Source organism: Microtus oregoni, unplaced genomic scaffold, assembly GCF_018167655.1.
Source record: "Microtus oregoni isolate MIOR12 unplaced genomic scaffold, Mior012 000000F_ref0000247, whole genome shotgun sequence".
Taxonomy (NCBI): Eukaryota; Metazoa; Chordata; class Mammalia; order Rodentia; family Cricetidae; genus Microtus; species Microtus oregoni.
The window spans coordinates 30,111,201-30,133,817 of NW_024543059.1; the positions used below are offsets into that span (position 1 = coordinate 30,111,201).

At 42.3% G+C, this 22,617-nt stretch overlaps 1 protein-coding gene across 3 annotated transcripts in view; it reads left to right on the forward strand.

Moving 5' to 3' along the window:
- Chrna7 (cholinergic receptor nicotinic alpha 7 subunit) overlaps positions 1-14,720 on the forward strand; it is a 108,930-nt gene extending 94,210 nt beyond the window's left edge. For all 3 annotated transcript variants that reach the window (XM_041658595.1, XM_041658587.1, XM_041658604.1), the window contains 4 exons: positions 943-1,137; positions 2,064-2,150; positions 3,143-3,252; positions 11,360-14,720. In XM_041658595.1, coding sequence (XP_041514529.1) covers positions 943-1,137; positions 2,064-2,150; positions 3,143-3,252; positions 11,360-11,878 — 911 coding nt within the window. In that variant the 3' untranslated portion in view covers positions 11,879-14,720. The remainder of the gene's footprint in view (positions 1-942; positions 1,138-2,063; positions 2,151-3,142; positions 3,253-11,359) is intronic.
- The last annotated feature ends 7,897 nt before the right edge of the window (positions 14,721-22,617 follow it).

Here is a 22,617-nt window from a genome sequence, read left to right on the forward strand (position 1 = left end):
CGAAGAGCATCACAAGTGGGGGTTCAGTCAGAAGTACAAGCAGCAGTGTTAGGGCAGAGAACAACATTCCACTTTGGGAGACACAATTCAACTAGACACTAAGTCAGTCCTTTGCTGAGAGGGGATGGGCATTAGATTGTAAAGCAACAGGTGCATACGACAGTTTAGCATGGGGTGAGGGGAATGCACGGTGTGTGAGTCAGGTAGTTTGAACATGGTCTAGATCAGGGTGGTTGTAAATTTCCTAAGTCCATTGGCCTGTATAGGCCAGGGATCAAACTGGTCACTCTAGCATTCTTAATTTTTGGAAGGTAATGTGAGATTCTGAGAAACTGTTCCTTTCAGTACACACACTTCTTGACATGATGCCTGCATAGCGATTTATGCTCTGTCAGCCAATCTCTAAGGCTTAGAAAAATAGTTGGAATTTTTTTCTCTCTGTGTAGACATTTTGGCTTTTATTTTATACCTATATTGCATCATTTTAAATCCAAATCAAAATTATTATGAGTCACTTACCATCCGGTATACGTTTGGAAAAGGGCCATGCAGTTTTATTGTGTGAAGATCATAGAATGCATTTACACTGTACAAAGTAGGCCAGCTACAGAATCAGTCAGTGATACAATGTTATCAACTCCATTGTACATTTCTTCCGCCTGTGACAGAAACACCTTTATGTGGTATCTGTTGATAATTGCATTTGTAATGCTGTAAGATTGACATTGTGTAAGTACGTCTAATGCATCAAAAGGATATCTACCAGTTTGGTTGGATATCACTGAGATACCTTTAAAAAGCTGTGGCATACCCATAAAGGTTTGTTCAGACACCCATCACTCACGTTTAGGACTGTGCTTCTGGACAGTACACACTTAGTTAGAAACAAAAGGCAGCCGTGTCTTCTGATAATCTTCCTCCTTTCTCTGGCACCCTGCTCAGGAATCCCTGGCAAGAGGAATGAAAAGTTCTATGAATGCTGCAAAGAGCCCTACCCAGATGTCACCTATACAGTGACCATGCGCCGCAGGACGCTCTACTATGGTCTCAACCTGCTCATCCCCTGTGTGCTCATCTCGGCCCTGGCTCTGCTGGTGTTCTTGCTCCCTGCAGACTCTGGGGAGAAAATCTCCCTTGGTAGGTATCCAAGTCCCTCTCCCGAGGCAAGCTCTGCAGGACACTGTCAACTACCATACATCAGCCCCTGCGCCAGGATTGCACTTATGACACCAGAAACTCCTGGTTCTGCCTCTTTGAGAGGCAGAGTGCCTTCTTGAGAATTGTCAGGGTCTAGGCATTCCGCGATTTTGTGGGGGAAAAAAAAAAAAAAACAGGATGTGGTGAGGGACCAGATCAGTTCTACCCTAATGGGCTATGTTTCTCCCTCTCTGTCACCCACTTTGCTCCTCAGTGGTAACTGGCCAGTCTACTCTATGAATGGGAGACACATTAACTTAATATCAGCTTGCATTGGTAAATTATTACACACATTACAATAGGAATGCAATTTCTGGAATGGCTTCCCCTGTGAGAATATAAAAAGTGAGGGTTTAAATGGTAAAATGAGCTGCTTATATCAAAAAATTGCTAAGTAAATACATATTTAGTGTGTCGAAGAAAGATTTCTCAAGCCTTCTATTTTCTCAGCATAAGGCTTAGAATGTTAAATATCTTATTCAAGGTCACACAGCCAATTAAGTTGTAAAGTCAAGACTTGAATGAAAATGAGTCTTCCGGCCACATGGTTTCCTGATCCTGCTGTATAAAACTGCATCTTAGTATTAATGCAGCCAGGACCTTGACAGTTAACCGTGCTGGTTGAGCCTCTCAAAGTTGTGGCTACTAAACTTGTCTCCATTCGAGGGTCCTTTGGGTTCTGGCAGGTGACCGAAACTGTACCCAGAAAAATGCATACACCCATATGTACAGAAACTATGGGACTCACAGTGTAGCCCCAGCAACCTACACAATGCTTTTGAAACAACTGTTGTGAGCTTCTGTGAGGTGTAATTTCAGCCTTGCTGTCGGTTATGACTAAGGAATTCCTCACCTTGTTGTTTCAGGAATAACTGTCTTGCTTTCTCTGACTGTCTTCATGCTGCTTGTGGCTGAGATCATGCCTGCCACATCTGATTCCGTGCCCTTGATAGGTAAGACAAGGACTCCAGTGTGCCTAGGATTTCCCTACAGGTGCAAGGAGGAGAAACATGTCCTTCAAGGTCCCTAGAGGTTTATTCTGCCCCTCTGTCCCCTGCTGTGGAGACGTGACTTGTTATAACTATTACAAGACACCATGGCCCATACATAGGCCCAAGCAGGAAGGAAAAGATGTCCAGATTTGTGGCTTGCCTTTAAACTGAAGAAAGGCCATGGGTGATGATGTTCCTGTAGTCTCAGTATTTGTGATGCTGAGGCAGGAGTATTACAGGATTCAGGAGTTCAAGACTAGCCAGAAGAACATAGCATGAGCTATCTCTAGAATGGTGGTACGCATGAATGTGTGTGATAGAACGTCCCTTCCTCCTGTATTCCCCCCCACACACACTCATATTTTCTGCTCTAGAGTCAAAGACTTCACAATTTGAGATTTATTATTTTACCTGGATATTGTTTTTTTGACTAAAGCATATATTTTAATTCTTGATTCCTATCTCCTGAGATCACTCAGTAGCCATTCATTAAATATGTGTTTAGAGAAACGGGAGGGGAACAAATGTCTTGTCTGGGTTAGGTGCTTCTGCCCAGGGATAACTGACAGAAAGAGGAAGACTCCATATTTATAGAGTTTCCTCGATGGAAGCAATGAGATCGGGTGAAGGATGCTGTGACCAGGGTAGTTTTCAGGTCTCACTGCTGCAGCCAGGGTTCTAGTTCCAGTCCAGTATATCATGGGGGTGGGAGCAGTATCCCTCAGAGACCATTCGGCTTCAGTGGGAGAGTTATTGCTTCTGTTTCATGGTGGGAAGTGAAGTCTTTGAAAAGATCTAGGTTGTCCCTTTCCATCAGAGTATTAGGCTACCCGAGTATTTATTAGGCTACAGCCTGCTTTTTAGTATGGCCACACAGGAGGCCCTGATAAAACATTATAGCAGTAGGTGCTGCTGAGGCCCCAGGTTTCACACTGCCTCTGGTCTCTCTACAGCACAATACTTCGCCAGCACCATGATCATCGTGGGCCTGTCTGTGGTGGTGACGGTGATTGTGCTGCGGTATCATCACCATGACCCTGATGGTGGCAAAATGCCCAAGTGGGTACGTCCTGTGTCCTTGTAGAGTGCCAGCTCTCCCTGAACTCTTGCAGTTTTCTGTTGTCTAGTGGCCCTAAAGAGATTCCACCCTTCTGTATGTCTTTGAGGACAGTGCCGTGGAGATGACAGTATTTCAGACTGACATCCCAGCAGGGCTCCAGATTGCCTGCTTGTGTGTCCTGCTAGTATTGCGCTTTAAAAGCTGTCCTTCCACACACCCGCTGAGAAGGACTGTGTAGCAGTTGGAAGAACTAGGAGAGGGGCCATGAAGCAATGTGGCTGGGGCTTCCCAGCAGACTGAGGAGTGAGGAGAATAAGAACCCGCATGAGTGTTTCTCGGTATCTACAGGGCATTGGTTCCAATGTCCTTGATAATAGAGAAAACTGAACGTGCCCACGCTCCTTGTGGAAATGGTGTAGGACTTGCTCAGAACCTTTACACATCCTCCAGTGTAGTAGAGATCATCTCCAGATGATGCAGAGACTTAATGACGTGCAAATATCCTACCAGAACTTCTTATGTAGTGCTGGCTAGGGAATGATACAAGAGAAATATCTGTGCATGTTCAATACACATCCCGGTTTTGTTTTCCTAAAGCTTTCTCAATATGTGCTTACTGGATTTAATAGGGGCAGACCCAACACTGCAGAGGGCCAAGTTTCTATCCAATCAATACACAGAGGTTTACAATCTAAGCCCAAACCCATGACATAAGATGAAGAGTTCCTAGTGGATAATGAACAGAGGACAAAAGAAAACTGATCAGGGTTCATCCCAGGTCATGTCATCACTTCCCTACACCTGCAAGCATCAGGCAGACACTATTATCTGCTGATTCCGACCTTCCACAGCATTTCAGGACCCAATCCCTGAAGTTCTGCTCTTCGCTGAGGCACAGAGACCTTGACGAGGGCTTGGGCTGACCCCAGACTTTCCCATGCCTTTCCAGAATGAAACCCAAGGTAGAGAAAAGCTGTTCTGGCCTACCACCACTAGTGAGCCTTGCAGATATCCCTGGTCTTTTCATCTGAGGACACGAAAAGCAGCCCTTTCTATCTCAGAAGGAGCCTGTCTGAAGACCCATTCAGTACTGCTCATGTCCAGAAGGAAATCTAGGAAGCACCCACATGCTGGAATGCAGCATAAGGGGAAAGATGCATGTGGATCCCTAGCAGAACCAAGGGTTTCCAGCCTTCTAAAGACAGTAGTGATGCAATACCCTACAGTGCCCTAGCTTAGGAAAAGATACTGTTTATTTTCCAGTGGCCTTGTAAGAGTACTAGTTCCTCTCAACTACTCGCCTTATTCACACAATAACACCTCTCATAAAGTTCACGGTCGCAGCTGTGGCATGAACTCGGTCTCAGTAGTTATGTCTCAAATGCCATTGCTGCAAACCATGAAGCTTGTTTTAGAAGTCATTGGTGCTGTTACAAAGTTGAGACACACTCACCTATATGTCCTTCTTTCTTAGCCTCATGATACATCACAGGGCAAACTAAGCCAGGTTTGACTTACATGTCCTTCTGCCTATCCATCCATAACCACCAATATTGATAACCTTTTGTGGCTTTTTCTTTTAGGCCACCAACAAGCTCTCAAAACATAATGTGAAGACTTATTATTAGTTTTGAATGCTTGGCCTACTTTAAACTCATTTCTGGCTAGCTCTCTTAAATTAACTGTTTTTTCTTTATCTACCTTTTGCCTAGGAGCTTTTAGCCTTTTCTTTCTGTTGTGCCCAAGTTGAGAGACTCCCAGAGAGACCACCAGAATCCAGTCAAGTCCATAATGCAAAAACAAGGTTTATTTCTTATTCCAGCTAGCTGGGAGAGACCCCCATGTGACACAGCGCAGTAGGGAGTGCTCCTACTCCTCATTTGGAATTGACATAAAAAGGCAAACACCGCAAGCCAGGTTTACTTAGGGTCAAGGGGGTTAGTTTTGCTGAGTACAGGGTATGGACTGCTTCTGCACACCCTGCACACCCTGCACACCCTGCACACCCTGCACACCCCCTTCCTCCTTTAAGCGGCTACTTCTGCTCCTGTGCATGCCCCCCGCCCTCCCCCAGCAGTTATTCCTGCTTCTGTCTAGACCACAAAGCTGCGTGTCGACAGGGGGCTAGCTTCTAGGAACAGTTGGTCTGCACGTTAGCAAAAGTTCCTGTTTCCAGCTAACTCTTGATGCTGCAGAGTTTCTTGAACTCAGTGCCTTAACCAGCTCCTGATCAAGCAAAGTTTCTTAAAGGTTTCCATGTTCTCACATTTCCCCCTTCTCAAGTACCTCGGGGAACCAATCCTGGTTCCCTTAAAGCCAAGTGGGAGCAACATATCTTTCCTCTAGTATACCGAGGGGGACATAGTTCCGTTAAAAAAAAAAAAAAAACCAGAATTTCTCTTCTAAATCTGCACAGAGTCTTCCTACGTAAAGGAGTTCCCTTTTGACTTAGCATCTCAACCAGGGATTACAGGATGATGTCTTCTTTTAACTGCTTGCAGCTGACTTGGGGCATCATTGTCAAGAGTTAACAAAGGCGAAATGCTAATCAAAAACAAAGAGAAAATTTAGGCAATGGGAGCATCTGATTCGTGGATTCTGTTGAAGAGCCAGGGAGCATTCACATCGGCTAGACTGGTCCATATCAGTTTTGAGCAAGTCCAGGTTCCACAGTCATTTGGAGCGGATTGTAGTCAGCAATTAATGCTTGGTTGTATCTGCCAACCAAGGGGAAATCTGTTGAGACTAATTCAAACTAGGAACAGAAGTTTAACACATTTGAAACTTTTAAGCCCATATTAAAATCCATATTATAGAAAAAAACAAATAACAGATATAAAACAGCAAAAATAGACTCATACTTTTGAGTCCTAGCAAAAACACAGACTTGGGTTAAAAGTGTGTAGACAACTAAAAGAAATTTAAAATCTTGACCTTGTGACCCAAACAGTAAGTAGTTATATCTTAAAATTTGATGCTGTCAAATTAGCAAGGCTCTAGCTAGCCCAGCCATCAATACTGTCAGAGATCTCAGAAGGATAAATAAATTATATTTAAGTACAGACCAAACAGCTTTCCAAACTATTAAAAAAGTAAGAGAAACCAGCCCATGTACAGTCATACCTAGGTCTTTATAGCATTGGAGGCAGAAGTATCAGAAGCGGGCTTTACCAGGCCCATAAGATGGGAGGTCCCTGTGAAAAAGGGACATGGAAAAGACTAACCCTATTTTGTCTAGGCAAAAGTGGTGCAATCAATTCTCCAGTGTCCATAGTCTGGGCTGGGTCCTGGCAGCAGGTGGTGCATTGGGGCATCTTGCCCAGTGGTCAGTGTCATCATTTTCCAGGTGGAGACATTGTGGTGTCCCATAAACTTCTTTGGAGACCTTGGGTCATTGCTATGATCTGGGAGTCTCTGTCTGATATAAGCTTTTTAATTATTATTTTAAATGCCATATTCTGCAGATCTCTGAAGATATATCTGATTAGACAAACTTTTATTACTAATTACTTGTTTTAATCGACCTTAAAAAATCTATACAGAGGACTAAATAAGACTTATCTCTGTAATTACATCAGTACTTCAAGGATGACTGATTATTAACTTGTATTTCTAACAGTCTACAATAAGTTTGCATCTTTAATAAGACCAGGACTTTATATCATATGCTATCAAATTTAACTTAGCTGACGCTTCTGGTGACTATCACCTGGCATTGGTGTTTCTAAAATTGTTAAGGTCCATCTTTGCAACTGTTCTTTTCTGGGTACTCTAGTCTCAGCTGTTCCAATAAAGAACAGCATAAAACAGTTTTAACACTATCTGTATCAAAAAGACATCCAAATTCCTGCTAACCTGAATCCAGTGACCAGAGCTCAGGGAACAAGTACGAAAATTTCAGTTACCATAGGCTAACTTTTCAACAAAACAAACATACATTTTTTTTTCAAAAAAGAGACATGATCCTTTAACAAGACAAACAAGAATTTTTTCTTTTTTAAAAAATATTTTTATGGTTTATTTAACTTTATTTTATGTGCATTGGTGTGAAGGTGTCAGATCCCCTGGAATTAGATCTTCAGACAGTTGTGAGCTGCCATGTGGGTGCTGGGAATTGAACCTGGCTCCTCTGGAAGAACAGTCAGTGCTCTTAATCACTGAGCCATCTCTCCAGCCCAAGATTTTTTTTTAAAACCAGAATTAACCTAGTATGGTAAACATTTAGCGTATGTTTATGTTTTCCTTTTTAAATTTAGTATTTACAGGTAGAAGAAACTATGAGAAACCATAACATAGTTCACATCCTCTCACCTTTTACAACTTTTCATATACCTTCTGCAATTTTTTTTTTTGCTTTTTAGACTACATAAAAACTTTAATCAAAAACTTTTTTGTCTCTCCTCTCATTTTCCCGACAATATACAAATTTTCATCAAAGTCTTTTTCTGTGATTTTTTCCAGCAGGACATTGCATAGATATAATATTTAAAACAAAAGCAGAAATGTACACATCTTAATCAAAGGTGCTAAGTATTTGTAACCCATTGTATATAAATGACTAAAATCCATATATTTTTCTTTTCCTGTGGAAACAAAAGCATAAACTTTTCCCAAACATAATGCATCTTTGACATTTACAAAGACATAGGTGCCAGTAAAAATAAAAATAAACCTGGATGTCCAGATCTGGTTTCTCCTCTTGAGAAACCCAGAAAAGCTGGAGGCCACTGAGACCAACAGGATTCCACATCTGTGATCTGCTCAGAACTTGGTTCTTCCTCTTGAGAATCCCAGAAAAGCGGGAGGCTATTGAGACCAACAGGGTTCCACGTCTGCGGTCTGCTCAGAAAGTTGGGGCTGCTGAGACCAAGAGGATTCCATGTCTGTGGTCTACTCAGAAACCCCGCAACTGCTGTCCCTTGAGAGAGATGTCTCTCTCTTCTTCCAGGATCACCGCCTGGACACTTCTGTCTTTAGTGGGACCCTGGACCACCCATCCTCACTATCTCCTCAAAAGCGACTGACCAGCCTTAGAAAGAAAAAAAAAAACATATAAAGATCAGACTAACAGCACAGTTATTTTCAAGTTGACAGCACACATACATAAATCTTACCGGTATCAGATTAGAACAAACCTCTAGACCTGGGTGGTGCAGAGGGGGGAGGTCCCGACAGGGGTCCCCAGGGTGCCCGGCCAATACACCAAATATTGTGCCCAAGTTGAGAGACCCTCAGAGAGATCACTGGAATCCATTCAAGTCCAGAAGTCTCTCTGTCTGTCAGCTGCCTGACCAGCGGACCCTGGGCATCTCCTTTCTCCCTTGTTCTCTCCTCTCTTCTCTTTTTCTTTTTGAGCATATATTTCTCTTATTTATTCTCTCTGCCTGTCAGACAAGCCTATCCCTCTCCTGCCTAACTATTGGCTGTTAAGCTTTTTATTAAACCAATCAGGTAACTTAGGCAGGCAAAGTGAAACAAATGCAACTTATCTTTAGGTAATTAAACAAATGCAACATATACAAATGTAACCCATCCTTACATTGTTAAACAAATGTATCACAAACAAATGTAACACCCCTTTATATAGTTAAATATTCTGCGGCATAAACAAATGTAACACATCTTTGCCCAGTCAAAATACTATTCACAACAGCCATTTTAGCAAAAACCATTTTTAATGAATTCTCTATTTTTCTCTAGTGTTTATGCCAATATAAAAAATACACTCATTCTTATTTCTTTGAGTATTTTGGCTGGTATGAAGATAAAGGAACTGACACACAGAGACACAAAACCATTTTTAATGAAATGGTACCACTTTATTCTCCCAGAGTCTTAATTAAGAGCATCTGTCCGTTACAAGTCTCTCGGGATAAAAGGTTGTTAAAACCAGTTGGCTACAAGTTAAACCGAAGTGTATATTCCTCTCATTTTATAAAGCATACAGCACTTTTCATTCATCCCATGTGTCTCTGAAACATAAACAGCCTCCCAGGTACTCTTATGGTCTGATGCTATTATGAAGAAGAGACTGCTGGGTGCAGTGGTATTGTGTGGCATCTGCACAAGTAACAACAATATCGTAGGCTGGCAGAAGAGGTCATAGGCATGGTTTGATGAGTTCCAGAAGAATAATTCCATCTTTGGAGATGTGCTATCCTTGAAAGCCATGGAATTCAAAATAGACTTGGTGAAATGGATCCCACCAGTTGCAGATGTCTCTCAGAGAACACATGGACCCCTGTGTGGCAGGAAAGGGAACCAGTCCTGCTCGGCTCTCGTGTGAACAGCTGCCTTGGCGTTCAGATTCTCTTATAGTTTGACAGCCTCCTTTGAGATCTAGCACAGACCTTCTTGGTGTCTTCTGAGAGAGGGCTTGGGCTAAGTCTTAGGAGTTCTGAAGAGAACCCTGGGGCACCTTTGGTAGATGAGGCTTGCAGCGGTCTAAACACAGTAAAAGACTGACCTTGAGTCAATCATTCTCTGAGTTTTAGTCCATCTGTAAAATGGGGAAGCTATTCTCATTTCATGGCTCCAGATGACTAAGCTGGATGTTCGGTCTCATGAGAAGGGAACTGTGGGCCTCTGCTGGTTTCTGATTTGGAAAAGTTCTTACAGCTTTCCCCAGTGCAGTCTCCCACCCTGAAAGTAGAAGGCTGTGAAAGGCTTCCCAGTTGTGGGGGACCTCAGCTTGACATTTCTTGTGCTTCTCACTCTCTGGCTACAGATCTGATTTTTGCATTTTTTATTAAGATGCCACAAAACTGACTGCTGAGAAAGAAACACTGCGGACGTGAACTTCACAGCTTGCATCTTCCCCTGCAGACAGAAGGCTGGGAAAGTGTTTCTACTATCCTAAGTCAAGATGACCTTGAAGTGTGACTCTAGGTGTTTTAGGAAAAGGCACACTGTTCACACACTGTGACTGTCTTCAAGAATCTTCTTCTTTGTCCAGATTGAGATTTCAGCTGTCACAAAACACGAAACCTGTCACCTCTCGGGGTAACTTGTCACTAGTTTCTCTGCATCAGGCACTCTCCATGTATAACACTTTTAAGGGTCAGGCTGAAAAATTCCAATACCCAAGTACAGCCCTTGGCCTTTTAAAAATAATTTATAAAAAGGTTTTTTTTTTTTTTTAGGCATCAGTCACACTCACCCATTCACGCACTCATTACATGCACACCAGCAGGAGGCATTGTTGTCGGAGGCCTCCATGGCCTGGACTGTTCATAGGAAGCATGCGGACACCGTTTCTGCCTTTTCCATATATTGCCCCAACCCCAGTCTTACTTCCTCATCATCAGAGCCTAATGAGTTGGGTTAGAAGCACCTAAACTCTCTTCCATATTAATATCTTAGCTCTTCTTTTTCCATAGGCCTCCGAGGCCCCGTGGTCCATTTACACAGGTTAAAGTAGATCATCACCTGCCTTTGCCTTCACAGTCTGGCATCCATGGAGCCCAGACACGTCCTCTGAACTCCTAAGAACAGATTAGAGATAACCACCCTCATTTTCTGATTCTCGTTGATTCTCTTGGTAGTTCTGGCACAATTTTTAAAACCAATTTTGCAAAGATAGGGACTTTCTCACAGAAGGTGTGGTTATCCCATATCAGATCCCTAAAGGTGCTCCAAGCTAGGGATCCACTCTGGGTCTGACATATTACAGAGCCTCACTTAGCTTGTAGTGATCTTGAAGGACACCTCACAGTTGGTATGAAAGCCAGGGAGTTGAGACCTGAGGTCCCCCGGGAGTACAAAAGGAAAGTTCAGAAAAGAAAATGACTCTCCCTGTTACATACATCTCGGGCATTCTTATTGAGCTTAATGCTTTACTTCTCTCTCATATAGAGTGTAATATGTCCACCCCAGGGGAACTTCAGTTGTTCCCACATTGATAAACAGACATAGGTCATAGTCTCACCTCACATTTGACTCCATTCTTGCCAGGTGTCCTCACTGATATGCTGTATAAATTCACTGAGAAGACAGGGGAGCCTGTTCTCCCCAGTATCTGTAAAGCCGGCTTCTTTCGTGGGTCGTGTTGCTGTGGGGCTCAGCTGAGAGACAACTCTGGGCGGCTCTTGACATCCCGTTGTCTTTGCAGACCAGGATCATTCTTCTGAACTGGTGTGCATGGTTCCTGCGGATGAAGAGGCCCGGGGAGGACAAGGTGCGGCCAGCCTGTCAGCACAAGGCTCGCCGCTGCAGTCTGGCCAGCGTGGAGCTGAGCGCAGGGGCTGGGCCACCCACCAGCAATGGCAACCTACTCTACATCGGCTTCCGAGGCCTGGAAGGCATGCACTGTGCCCCGACTCCAGACTCTGGGGTTGTGTGCGGTCGTCTGGCCTGCTCCCCAACACACGATGAGCATCTCCTGCATGGTGCCCACCCCTCCGATGGGGACTCTGACCTGGCCAAGATCCTGGAGGAGGTCCGCTACATTGCCAACCGCTTCCGCTGCCAGGATGAGAGCGAGGTGGTCTGCAGTGAGTGGAAGTTTGCAGCCTGCGTGGTGGACCGCTTGTGCCTTATGGCCTTTTCGGTCTTCACCATCATCTGCACCATTGGCATCCTCATGTCGGCCCCAAACTTCGTGGAGGCTGTCTCCAAAGACTTTGCTTGATAGCACCACATAGGGCATGCACAGATAGGAGAAGTATCTGGGAGGCGAGACTTGGATCCCTAACCCCATGTCATGCCAAATGGAACAACTCTAAAGTATCTGTGTGGCTGTCAGTCTTTAGTCTTAGTTTCCTGGTTACTTTAACGAAAGAGATTCCAACACCCTTCTGTTTTTTTTCTTCTCGTACTTACCGTTGTCATATCCTTGTCCTCAGCAGGGGCACCCGTGGTCATTGCCTCCTCTTCACAGCCCTATAGGGCAGAGCTCAGTGGTTCTAGTGGGCCAGTAGAGGCCTGTCCAGTCGGTGTTCCGTGCCTGCATGCCCCTTGGCATGGGCTCACACACCAGAATTTACTGTCTGCTTGTGTCATGCACAGACCCAGGCTGAAACAAAGGCTGAGCAACACTCACTGGGTTCATTTCAACAACTTCCTTGTGAAAGGAAGGCAAACACAAGTTCAATTCTCTTCCTGCTTTCCTGTAATTTAACTTTTTTTTTTCTTTTGTCTTTTTGCCTTTACTAATGACCAACTTTGTATCAGAGAGAAAGTTGGCCTTCTAGATGATGTTTTGAGCAAGCTGATTCCTGTAGATCTGCACTGTCAATGAAATTAGCACCCAGGTTGTATCACTTCTAAACTAGGACTAGCCCTAGCTAAAGCATTTGAAAGCTGTGGCCCTGCTCACCATCTGGAGCAAGATCTTTCCCGGCATGTATCTTTTACATCCAGTATCAACAAATGATGCACAAAATTTTTATTGCTGGTGTTATTTTTTTTTTATTAAAGTAACTGGAAACAAATAGGTGTCTTTTGGTACCTAAAGACCAGGCTTTGTGTCTTTTTGTTAGTTAAAATTTGAACCCTAGACTTGGCTTTGACTATCTGAGTAATGATTGCCATTTTAAAAATAATAGTAAAGACTAGCTGTGCTCATAGTTAGAAGATGTATATGGTTCAAAATCGTCTCCCCCATGCTCCCATTTCCTCCTAGGAACAGTTTTAGAGGAAGAAGGAAAAGGTGGGGACAGAGAGGGAAGAGAGTGTGGAGAGACTTTGCTGTTGTTTTCCTAGAACTCACGCTTGAAAGGTGCTTTGCGTCTACTGTTTTGTCCTAGAGAGCTTTCCGTAAGGACATCTAAAGGTCTACCTCATTCCTCTTAAGAGCTTCTTAGTGTTCCACTCCATTGGTGGTTTACAATTTGTTGGATTAGCCTTTTAGTGGTGAGCACGTAGCTACAGTATTTCCAGGTTTAGTGGTGAGCACGTAGCTACAGTATTTCCAGGTTTAGTGGTGAGCGCATAGCTACAGTATTTTCAGCTTTAATGGTGAGCGCATAGCTACAGTATTTCCAGGTTTTATTTTTATACACAAGTCTATAGTTAGCTTTTTAGTGCATACTTTGCCATATTTTTTTCTGACTTATCTTGGTATAAATTCCAGTTTAGAGATGGATGTAGGTAGGACGATGTGCATTTAGACTTCTGATAAATATTTCCAAATGGTCCTCAGTGGTCAGTGGGTACCCCCACCCAGAGTACAATTAAAGGGTCAGATGCTCAGCTCTCTGGTGTTAAATATTTTCCTATTTAATTTTTCCCTTCCCAATCTAACTGGTAAAAAATGATAAGGCAACAATATTCTGCTTTAAGTTCATTTAACCATGAGCAAGGTTGAATTTTTCATATATATTTTGGTAATTTCAATTTTATATTCTATCTTTTATACAAATTTCAGTTTTTTATTCTCTTAATCTTTGTTTGGCATTTGTTTTTGATGCTATTTATTGAGTGCATATATATTGACATATATTAAAAACTCTATGCTGCTAGTTTATTCATGGTTTCCATTATAGAATGTAAGATTGCCCTCGAGAAGGTCTTCCCTGTGTTGAGTTTACAAATAAATTTACTCCGTTTTCTTTCTAAACCAGTGTTTTCATTTGTTCCCCTTTATAACTTTTGGTTTTTTAAGATTCATCATAAGAAATGTAGATAAAGATTTAGTTGTTTTTCTCCAAGGGTGGTCACTTAGTACACTAGACATACAATAAAGTATTTCTATAATATGAGACTCTTCCGTCTGGTCAGATTGTCACCTTCTATGTAAATTAAGTTCCTCAAAGTGCTGTTGTGTTTTTTGGTTAATCTGCCTCGATGCTCTTGATTTCCAAAGCTTTAATCATATTAATATTAATATTTTCAAGTGGATACTCTCTTCTGCTCCCTCTCCCTTCCTCTGTGTGTTATAAGCATCTAATTGGGGTCACAATGGGTTTACACAGCAGGTCTTCTTGTCTGGGAACTCCACAATTTCAACTTGTATTCAAATCTAATTTTATCTAGTAAATAGGACTGTTCAGGAAAGTCCTCCAAATTTCTTGCTGTTCATTTCTGGGTATCTTACTGGGTGATCACCATTTTCGGTTGGATGGCATTGATTCTGTTTTCTAGCCCAATGTATAGGAAAGTAGTTGAATTCTGTATGTTAATCTTAATTAGTCACCGTAATTGTGATCATTTTGTTTCTAAGATTTTCTTTTAACTCATCCTTCCCAATATCTTTGTTTCCCTTTCTTTCCAATTGCACTTGAGACCAGTAATTGGCTTGTCTGCATACTTGCCTTGTTCTTAACATTGATGGATATTTTAATGACTCACAGTTTTACTTGTATGAAGACATGTATTTTCTTCATCACAATAAAAGCTATCTGTGTATTCTCTCAACGATTACTGCTCTCTGGGAAAAATCGGGATAGTATCTTTCTGCCAAAGCCTTCCCAGGATTCATAGAAAGGATCAGAAATTTCAATTTACCCAGCAGAAGGTTTCATTGACAGAATAATTAAGGTGATATTATAATATATTCCTGAGGTGGTGGCTACATTGTCTTATGATTTTGACTGTCAGTGTGCATAATTAAAATTAATTTATAGCTTGGTTTTGTGTACAGTTGGATTCCATCAACTGTGGATGAAAAATATTTAAAAGTCACCTCTTTACTGAACATAAGCAGCCTCTTGTCATTCCTTTGTTAATGCAATATAGCAAGTACATATATTTGCATGATAAATAACCTACAGATGGTGTAATATAAATGAGAGGGTGTGTGGGCAGACTCAACGGGGTTCAGACTCACAGATATATCTGACCCCTTTAAAAATAAAAAGTGGTACCCCAACCTACTCACAACTTTGTTCGATTTGACTACAAAATAGAGGTTCTGTAAGGCTCTTTCTAGGGTCTGAGCATTATCTAGGAGAACTCAGGGACATATTTTTAGCTGCTTTTGTCTGTTATTTAAAGGCATCCACGTCCAGATGGGCAAGATGCAAGAGATGCACAGGTAAGGTGCGTCCTGCTGGGATACAGAGATGGGAGTTTCCCCATGCATCTCAGAGCACCCTCTCCCTCCCACTTCTCTGTGCTCAGCAGCCCAGAACTCTGAGGATCTGCCACCTGGGGATGGCCCCACCTCCAGCTCCCATTCTTCCCAGGCAGTTGGGCTGAAAGTCTGCAGCATCCGGTCAGGCTTGGTCACTCTGGCAACCTGGCCTTACCCAGGAGCCCATCAAGGACCACTTAGCTCTCCCCTAGAGCATCCCAGGATGAAGATCTCTGCCAAGACCTTGGCTAATGACCAAAGTAGAACAAATGTTGCTCCTCACTCATCTGCCAGGTAATGAGAAAACCAAGACCTTTCCATCGGTTGCCCTGTGCAAGGAGCTAGGAACGTATTTATTATATCTCTTAACTAACTCCTTCACATCAAATTTTACTTTTATTTTTCTAAGGCATTATTTTTATGTTTATCTGGACTATATAAAATACATTTTAATATATATTTAATTTAATAATTATTTTATTTTAATATAAATGATGCATATGACTTTAATGTCTTTTTAAGTATCTGCAATAATTATCTTTTGGATCCTGTTTTGGGATTTCTCTGTTTTTGTTCTTTTGGCACATCCTTCACTAGAAATGGAATGTTTGTTTTTGATGTCACAGGTTGCCTTGATAGCTTTACATAGAATTGAATCTATCCATAATGTATCATGATTATAGTCTCTGATACTTTTTACTTTTCATCTCAAACCAAAGCATATTATTAGCTTTTCATCCTTCTATAGCTTTCTTGCATAACTTTACATTATCTACTTCGATATTCTCAATTCACAACAGAGTCTCGTGGCTGCCATTTGGGGTAAATTGAGAGATGTTGATGAGAATGTGGAAATTAATTCATTTTGCATGTAATCTCTTTCTACCAATTGTGATAATGTAAGTATCTTTGTCGCTTTTACAATTCCACAAGTTATATTTACCTTCTGCAAGTTCATTTCCTTTCATTGCATAAACTATGTAAACATATGCAAAATGTATTTCTGTCTTTTTCCTCATTTGGGGGCCTTGTATAATTATGTGTTATTCATGTCTGTCACCTTGGAAATCTGAACCTTTCCCTCTCTGCTGCTAACTTTTATTCTTGGCATTGTCATCTCCAATCCTCCCCATTTCAGTTTTTCAGACTTTTATTTATCAAGTCTGTTCTGAAATGGTGGTTGCTGTGGCTCTTCATTTGTTTTCAAAGTTCTGCAGTTCCCCCTTTCCCTGTACCCCTTTGTCCAAATCAGTTTCTCATTAGAGTCATGCACCATGTTGGAGATTGTCCTTTTGTTTGCTCAGCCATATTTGCAAATGGAGTCTTTTCTTTCCCCATAGGGTGCTCATTGTTTTTCCTCACGTTTCCAAGTGTTCCTTGGCGTGGCTGCCTTGTTCCTTAATCTCTTCTTGCTTTTGTTTGACCTGAACAGCTCTGTAGGGTCTATCTATTTCTTTTGGAAAGGCATCTCTGGTCATTCTTCTGAATTCACTTGATTCCTTTATCCAGTGTAAGAAACCCCTCTTGCTATGACCATGACATCTAGCAACACATTCTTGAGTGAAAAGGGGAAAGTTTTAGAGAGATGTCGTCAGTTGCCTTTTCCTTGGTGATATTTTTCAGAATGCAAGCATGCATAAAAAGTACAGGAGTTTTGGCGAAGGCTTCAAGGAAGCTGCCAGGGCCATTTAGCTATCGCACATGCGTAGCAGCAGAAACAATTCACAGAGTGAAATATGTTTGGATACCTGTGATAAGAGATAAGAAGAGGGAGAGCAATACCAGGTGTAGCTAGAAACTGGGTGGAAAGTTCAGTGAACTAGCAGCAGGATATGCTGACAAGTGAGAAGAGTGTGACAAGGTGGTAGGTGGCCTGGAACAGAGGAGCAGAGGTGATGCTGTCAGACAAGTCCCCTGGAGACAAGCTGCCACACAGTTACCCAGAGGGAAGGAGTGGGACTACCTTGTGGAGGAAAAGCTGGAATGTCATTGCAATTTCCTGCTGCCTCCTTAAAAGCAGCAGGGAGCCTCTGAATGTTCTAAGCAGGGCAGAAGTGTAACTAAATTTATCTTTAGAGTATTGACCAAAAAAAATAGAATTTAGTTATTTTCTCTCTTTTCATAGAAGGATTTTGCTAAGCACCATACTGTGAAGCTAAACAAGTATGGTTGGTATCAGAAAAAGCTCCTCCTTAATCTCTCTTTCTCTCTCTCTCTCTCTCTCTCTCTCTCTCTCTCTCTCTCTCTGTGTGTGTGTGTGTGTGTGTGTGTGTGTGTGTGTGTGTGTGTTACATGCACCTGCATGTGGAGGAACCTGTGCCTGTCTGTGCAATGAAGAGGGCAAAGGATGCCATCCATCACATGTCTTCCTCTATACTTTATCTCTTACTCCCCTGAAACAGAGTCTCACTGCACTACAAACTCACTGTTTGGGCTAGGCTGGCTGACAAGCAATCTCCCGGGATCTGCCTGGCTTGGATTCCCCAAATCTTAGGCTCACAGGTATACACAGCCATTACCAGCTTTTATATGGGTGCTGGGGATTTGAACTAAGGACCTCAAGCTTGCACAGCAAATATTCTTGTCCACTGAACCGTCTGTCCAGCTCCAGTTCCCCTTAAACTTTGAGGTCATATAGGGCCTGAGGTGTTGTAGTAGGAGTGTCGGGGCTGAGTTCCAGCCGACCCGGCTCCCGCATGGTTAGCTTATGCCCGAAATAATTACACGGAAACTGTATTCTTTTAAACACTGCTTGGCCCATTAGTTCCAGCCTCTTATTGGCTAGCTCTTACATATTGATCTAACCCATTTCTAATATTCTGTGTAGCACCATGAGCTGGCTTACCAGGAAAGATCTTAACCTGCGTCTGTCTGGAGTGGGAGAATCATGGTGACTCACTGACTCAGCTTTCTTTCTCCCAGCATTCTGTTCTGTTTACTCTACCCACCTAAAGGTTGGCCTATCAAATGGGCCTAGGCAGTTTCTTTATTAATTAACCAATGAAAGCAACAGATTAGAAAGAAATCACTCCCACATCACTGAGGTTTGGAGGTCAGGTTTGGGATGGAGAATTGCAACTAAGAAGACTTGGATGGTAAATAAACAACTTCCATTCAAAGCTCCAGACAGGAGAACCTTGACGAAAAATCTCAAGGTGATGTTTACAGGTAGCAATTATAAACTAATTAAGAACATTTGAATGGGCAGAAGGCAGCCACGCACAGCAAGGTATGAGAGAGGGCTGCTGGCCTTGTCATAAGGCAAAGTTAAGCCCGAAAGCCTGAGTCTCTAGAATACATTTAGCTAGAGAAGCTTTTTGTTGTTGTTGTTGTTGTTGTTTTTGTTGTTGTTGTTGTTGTTGAAAGTTACTTTAAAGTCTTCTCGGGATAATTCCGACATCTGATTCATCTGTGTTGGCAACAGCTCATTCAAGTTGCCGTTTTCCTGTTTTCAGGCACGATGAGGGAATTTCAGTATGGTTTAGACATTGTATCTATCATGTCCGGAGACTCTGGGCCCCAGTTAAGTCTTTTACCTTAGCAGCAGTCAATGGCTTAGCTTTGGTTTGGTATGCTACTCATAGTCCTGTTCTAATAACAGTATGAATCCCAGTCTCTGCTGGGTCATTTTCTTCTGTTCAGTTTATCCTATCAGTCCCAGGGGATTGATCCTATAGTCTCTTCCATTGTGTTCCTAGCCTAGCCTGGCTCTGAAAGTCTCTTCTTGGGGCTCGGGGATTCAGGCACCCTGTTGAAGGGGTTTCCCTGATTGTATAAGAGGTGTAGGAACTCTAGTCAGTGTGGTGTGAGCAGAAAAGTCCTTCCCCTTGAAGAAGGAATGTGTGGGGCTTTAGATATACCCATTTTTTTTAGGTGGCTCTGGTATCATGGTGGGGTTGCTATATTTGTTGCTATTCCCCTTACTCTGATCCACTTAAGGAATGAATTGCTCACTTGAGTCCACAGGGAGTAGAGTTCACCATGCTAGTGAAAGGATGCTGGTGGGAATGTGAGGTGGTTACTCACTAGTATCCAGGAAACACAGAGATGCAAATGATGATGGTTAGCAGTCATTCCCCCTCTGGCCTCTTGGAAGTCGGCATCATGGATGGATGGCATCAACACTTACAGTGCACATTTGAGTATCGCAAGATTGGATGCCTTCAGTACAGACCCTGCTTATTACTTTTTTTTATGCATTCTGTGATTTGAAACATTGTCTTCCCAATTAATTATTTCCCTGTGTTTCTAAAGAAAAGGCTGTGGTAAAGCATGATCCAACAATGCCCTTGCTAAATAATAACCACAGCCTTGAACTTTGTTAAGAGAAGAAAAAAAAGCATGCTTTGACATGCAGAAGTCAGTGCCTACTCCCAGCTGGGCTTCATTTTCTTTCTTGATGGACATAAACAATTTCACAGAACATGAACATCAGAAAGGCCATTGGATGCTCAAGATGGATCAAAACAAGAACTATGTCATCAGCCTAAAGTCAGACAGATCAGAGCATTATCCAAGTCACAAACTGACCCACCCCTTCCCATCTTGCTCTCATATGTGAGTGTTGCTTTCTTTATTACTGAGATTCTGATGTCTTTATCTGCTCTGCCTTCCTTCTGGAAGAGAGGCATGGAAGTTGTTCAGCACAGATTCTGTGCTTCTGAAGGTATCTAACCTAGGGCAAAGCTTTGATTCCCTGAGCCTTCCAGGACTGAGAGCTCACAACTGAATTGGAGCTCCTCTTCCAGATCGGAAATACCACTATAACAGGCCACAAGGGGAGTTAGATGGAGGCACGTACCATCTTCCATGGGGATTTATCTACCTAATGGACTCTCCAATCGATGCCTAAGTGCCTGACTCACTGGAGTCCTCTTCCTGCCAGGCACTTGGTGGCTTTTATGGAATTTTGCTTGGTTTATCATGCCTGACCATTATTCTGGCATTGGGAGGCCTACCTGCTTGGAGTTCTGAGAAAATCCATCCAATCGCAACAGATCCTAGGCAGGGAAGGTACCATGTTCCAGGAGGGTGGTCCTCAGTCCTTGGATCACTTGAGGCATGAATGAATAGTTGGGGTGGGGTTAAAGATATACTGATAAATTATGCTGGTATGTGAATAGCCTCGTAGGTTACTTTGTGTTCATCATCAAAGACCTGAATGAGCCATTTACATGAAATTGCAGTCAAGAAGGAAGCTTGATGTATTAGTCTGGAAATATGTATCTAGACTCTTAGCTCTGGACATTGGCTTGAGCTTTCCAGGTGTGATAGGTTACTTCTAATTCGCAGGAAGCAGTATTTACTATGTTGTCCCCAATAGACCTTCCCCAGATCACCAGGCACAATCCAAAGACCCATTGTGAACTTAATCACATTTACTGAAACACCACGTGCGTGGTTCCCCTTGTGTACACTGAGTAAAGTCTCTTGTGTCCCAATTTGTCTCACTGTGTCTAGCTGGAGGGCATACTCAGTGTATTCACATGCTAAAATAGACTAATATCCATGAGATCTTGAGTACTGTGTAAGACTGCCTGCATAGTCCCTCTTCATCTACCCACCAACTCTCCGGATTGCATAACCTGCAGACAGAACCTTGGTATTTGAACCCTAGGATTCATGGACACTCGGGGTTTTAATTTTTTTTTTTTTTGAGACAGGGTTTCTCTGTGGTTTTGGAGCCTGTCCTGGAACTAGCTCTTGTAGACCAGGCTGGTCTCGAACTCACAGAAATCCACCTGCCTCTGCCTCCCAAGTGCTGGGATTAAAGGCGTGCGCCACCACCGCCCGGCCGGGGTTTTAACTTCTAAACTAAGACAATCCTTGCATCTTTTTGCAGTGTCCCTCTAACAAGTTGCCAAAGGAATAACCTTATGAGAATTAATACACTTATTTTATTCATTCATCAGACGATTCTACCGCTGATAAGTGAGAACTACCCAGTTATCTAAACTCCTCAGATAGGTACTCACTGACTTTCAATTATTCTTACCTGCATTCAAAGAACATTTTTGAGATAGCAAAAGAAATATAATGTTTACAACCAATTTATTCATAGAATTTCAAAAAAATTGCCAACACACATATTGACATAAAGAACAAACAGTAATAAATAAAACTGAAGTCTCTGGTTACTGAAGCACTAAAATTATGCTAAGAAAGAATTCAAAATCAGGAAACCTTTCGATATCTGTTGGGGCCTGTAAGCTATAGTCTGTGTGCTACTGTATCTACAATTGATGGCAGAGTTAATGAAAGCTCCTGAAGACATGCTCAGGTCTGCATAACCTTCCTCTGCTTTCTTGAGTGTGAGCATAAAGGAGACATAGCCAAACATGGAACATTTGTTCTTTGTATAGTGATGGCTAGCAAAACTCCATTTTATGCTAGGCATTCGTCTTGATACTCACTAGCCATTTGTCTTTGACTTCAGTTCCTGGGAATAGGTTCCAAGTAACCCTGACTCACTTGCCCCCTACTCAGAAATGTATAGCATGATCTACTTGTTATGTTATGACAATTGCTTTTTTTTTTTTTTGACTTCTGTAACCTCTTTATTCAGACATTCAGGTAGCCTTGACTACCTAATCTTGGCAGAGCAAATCATCTCTTGCCTTGCTTGTGCGGAGACTCAGGTCTTCCTGTGGTTTTTTTACCTTTAAAAGTCCTTTCCTCACCTGGCCTTCTCACAGCAATCTCAAGTGTGGCTCAGAGATTATTGTCCTGCTAGCAGTAATCAATCAATATTTTCATTACAACTAGACTGAGCCTATGGTCCTTTCCAAGGGATCATGTCCAGTATCCCAGGACAATCTTGTGCTCCAGGATTTCACAACTGAGCTCATCCTCTGAAACAGTCACCACCTCTTCTGGCTTTATGCATCTGAATACAGTTTTTTCTAGCTTTGGTATATGGGGAGAAGGGAAACATAGGGCCCTGGACTATAAAATAGAACGAATATTGAGTTTGGCACAGAATTCTACAGGAGTTTTAAAGAACTCATACCAATGTTCCTCAAATCGTTCCACACAATAACTTACCCTTGTAAGGGAGGAATTAGACCAAGAAGAAAATAGGCAGAAGTTACCCTCCCCATCAGTCTTTGATTTGTAAAGGAATGTATAAAAAGAAGAGGTGGAGATGTTGGCTTGCCATTTTCTTTACAGATGTCAGGGTAAAGGGGGGGAGAATACAAATTACATACAAACCTTGGAATCTGTGGGAAGAATTGGACCGTTAAGAAGGATACAGCAAAATAGACATGATAGGTCTGACCTGTAACATGGGGAGGGGGGGAATCCATGTTTCACCATACAGAATGGAAGCCTTAATAAGGAAATCATTGATTGAA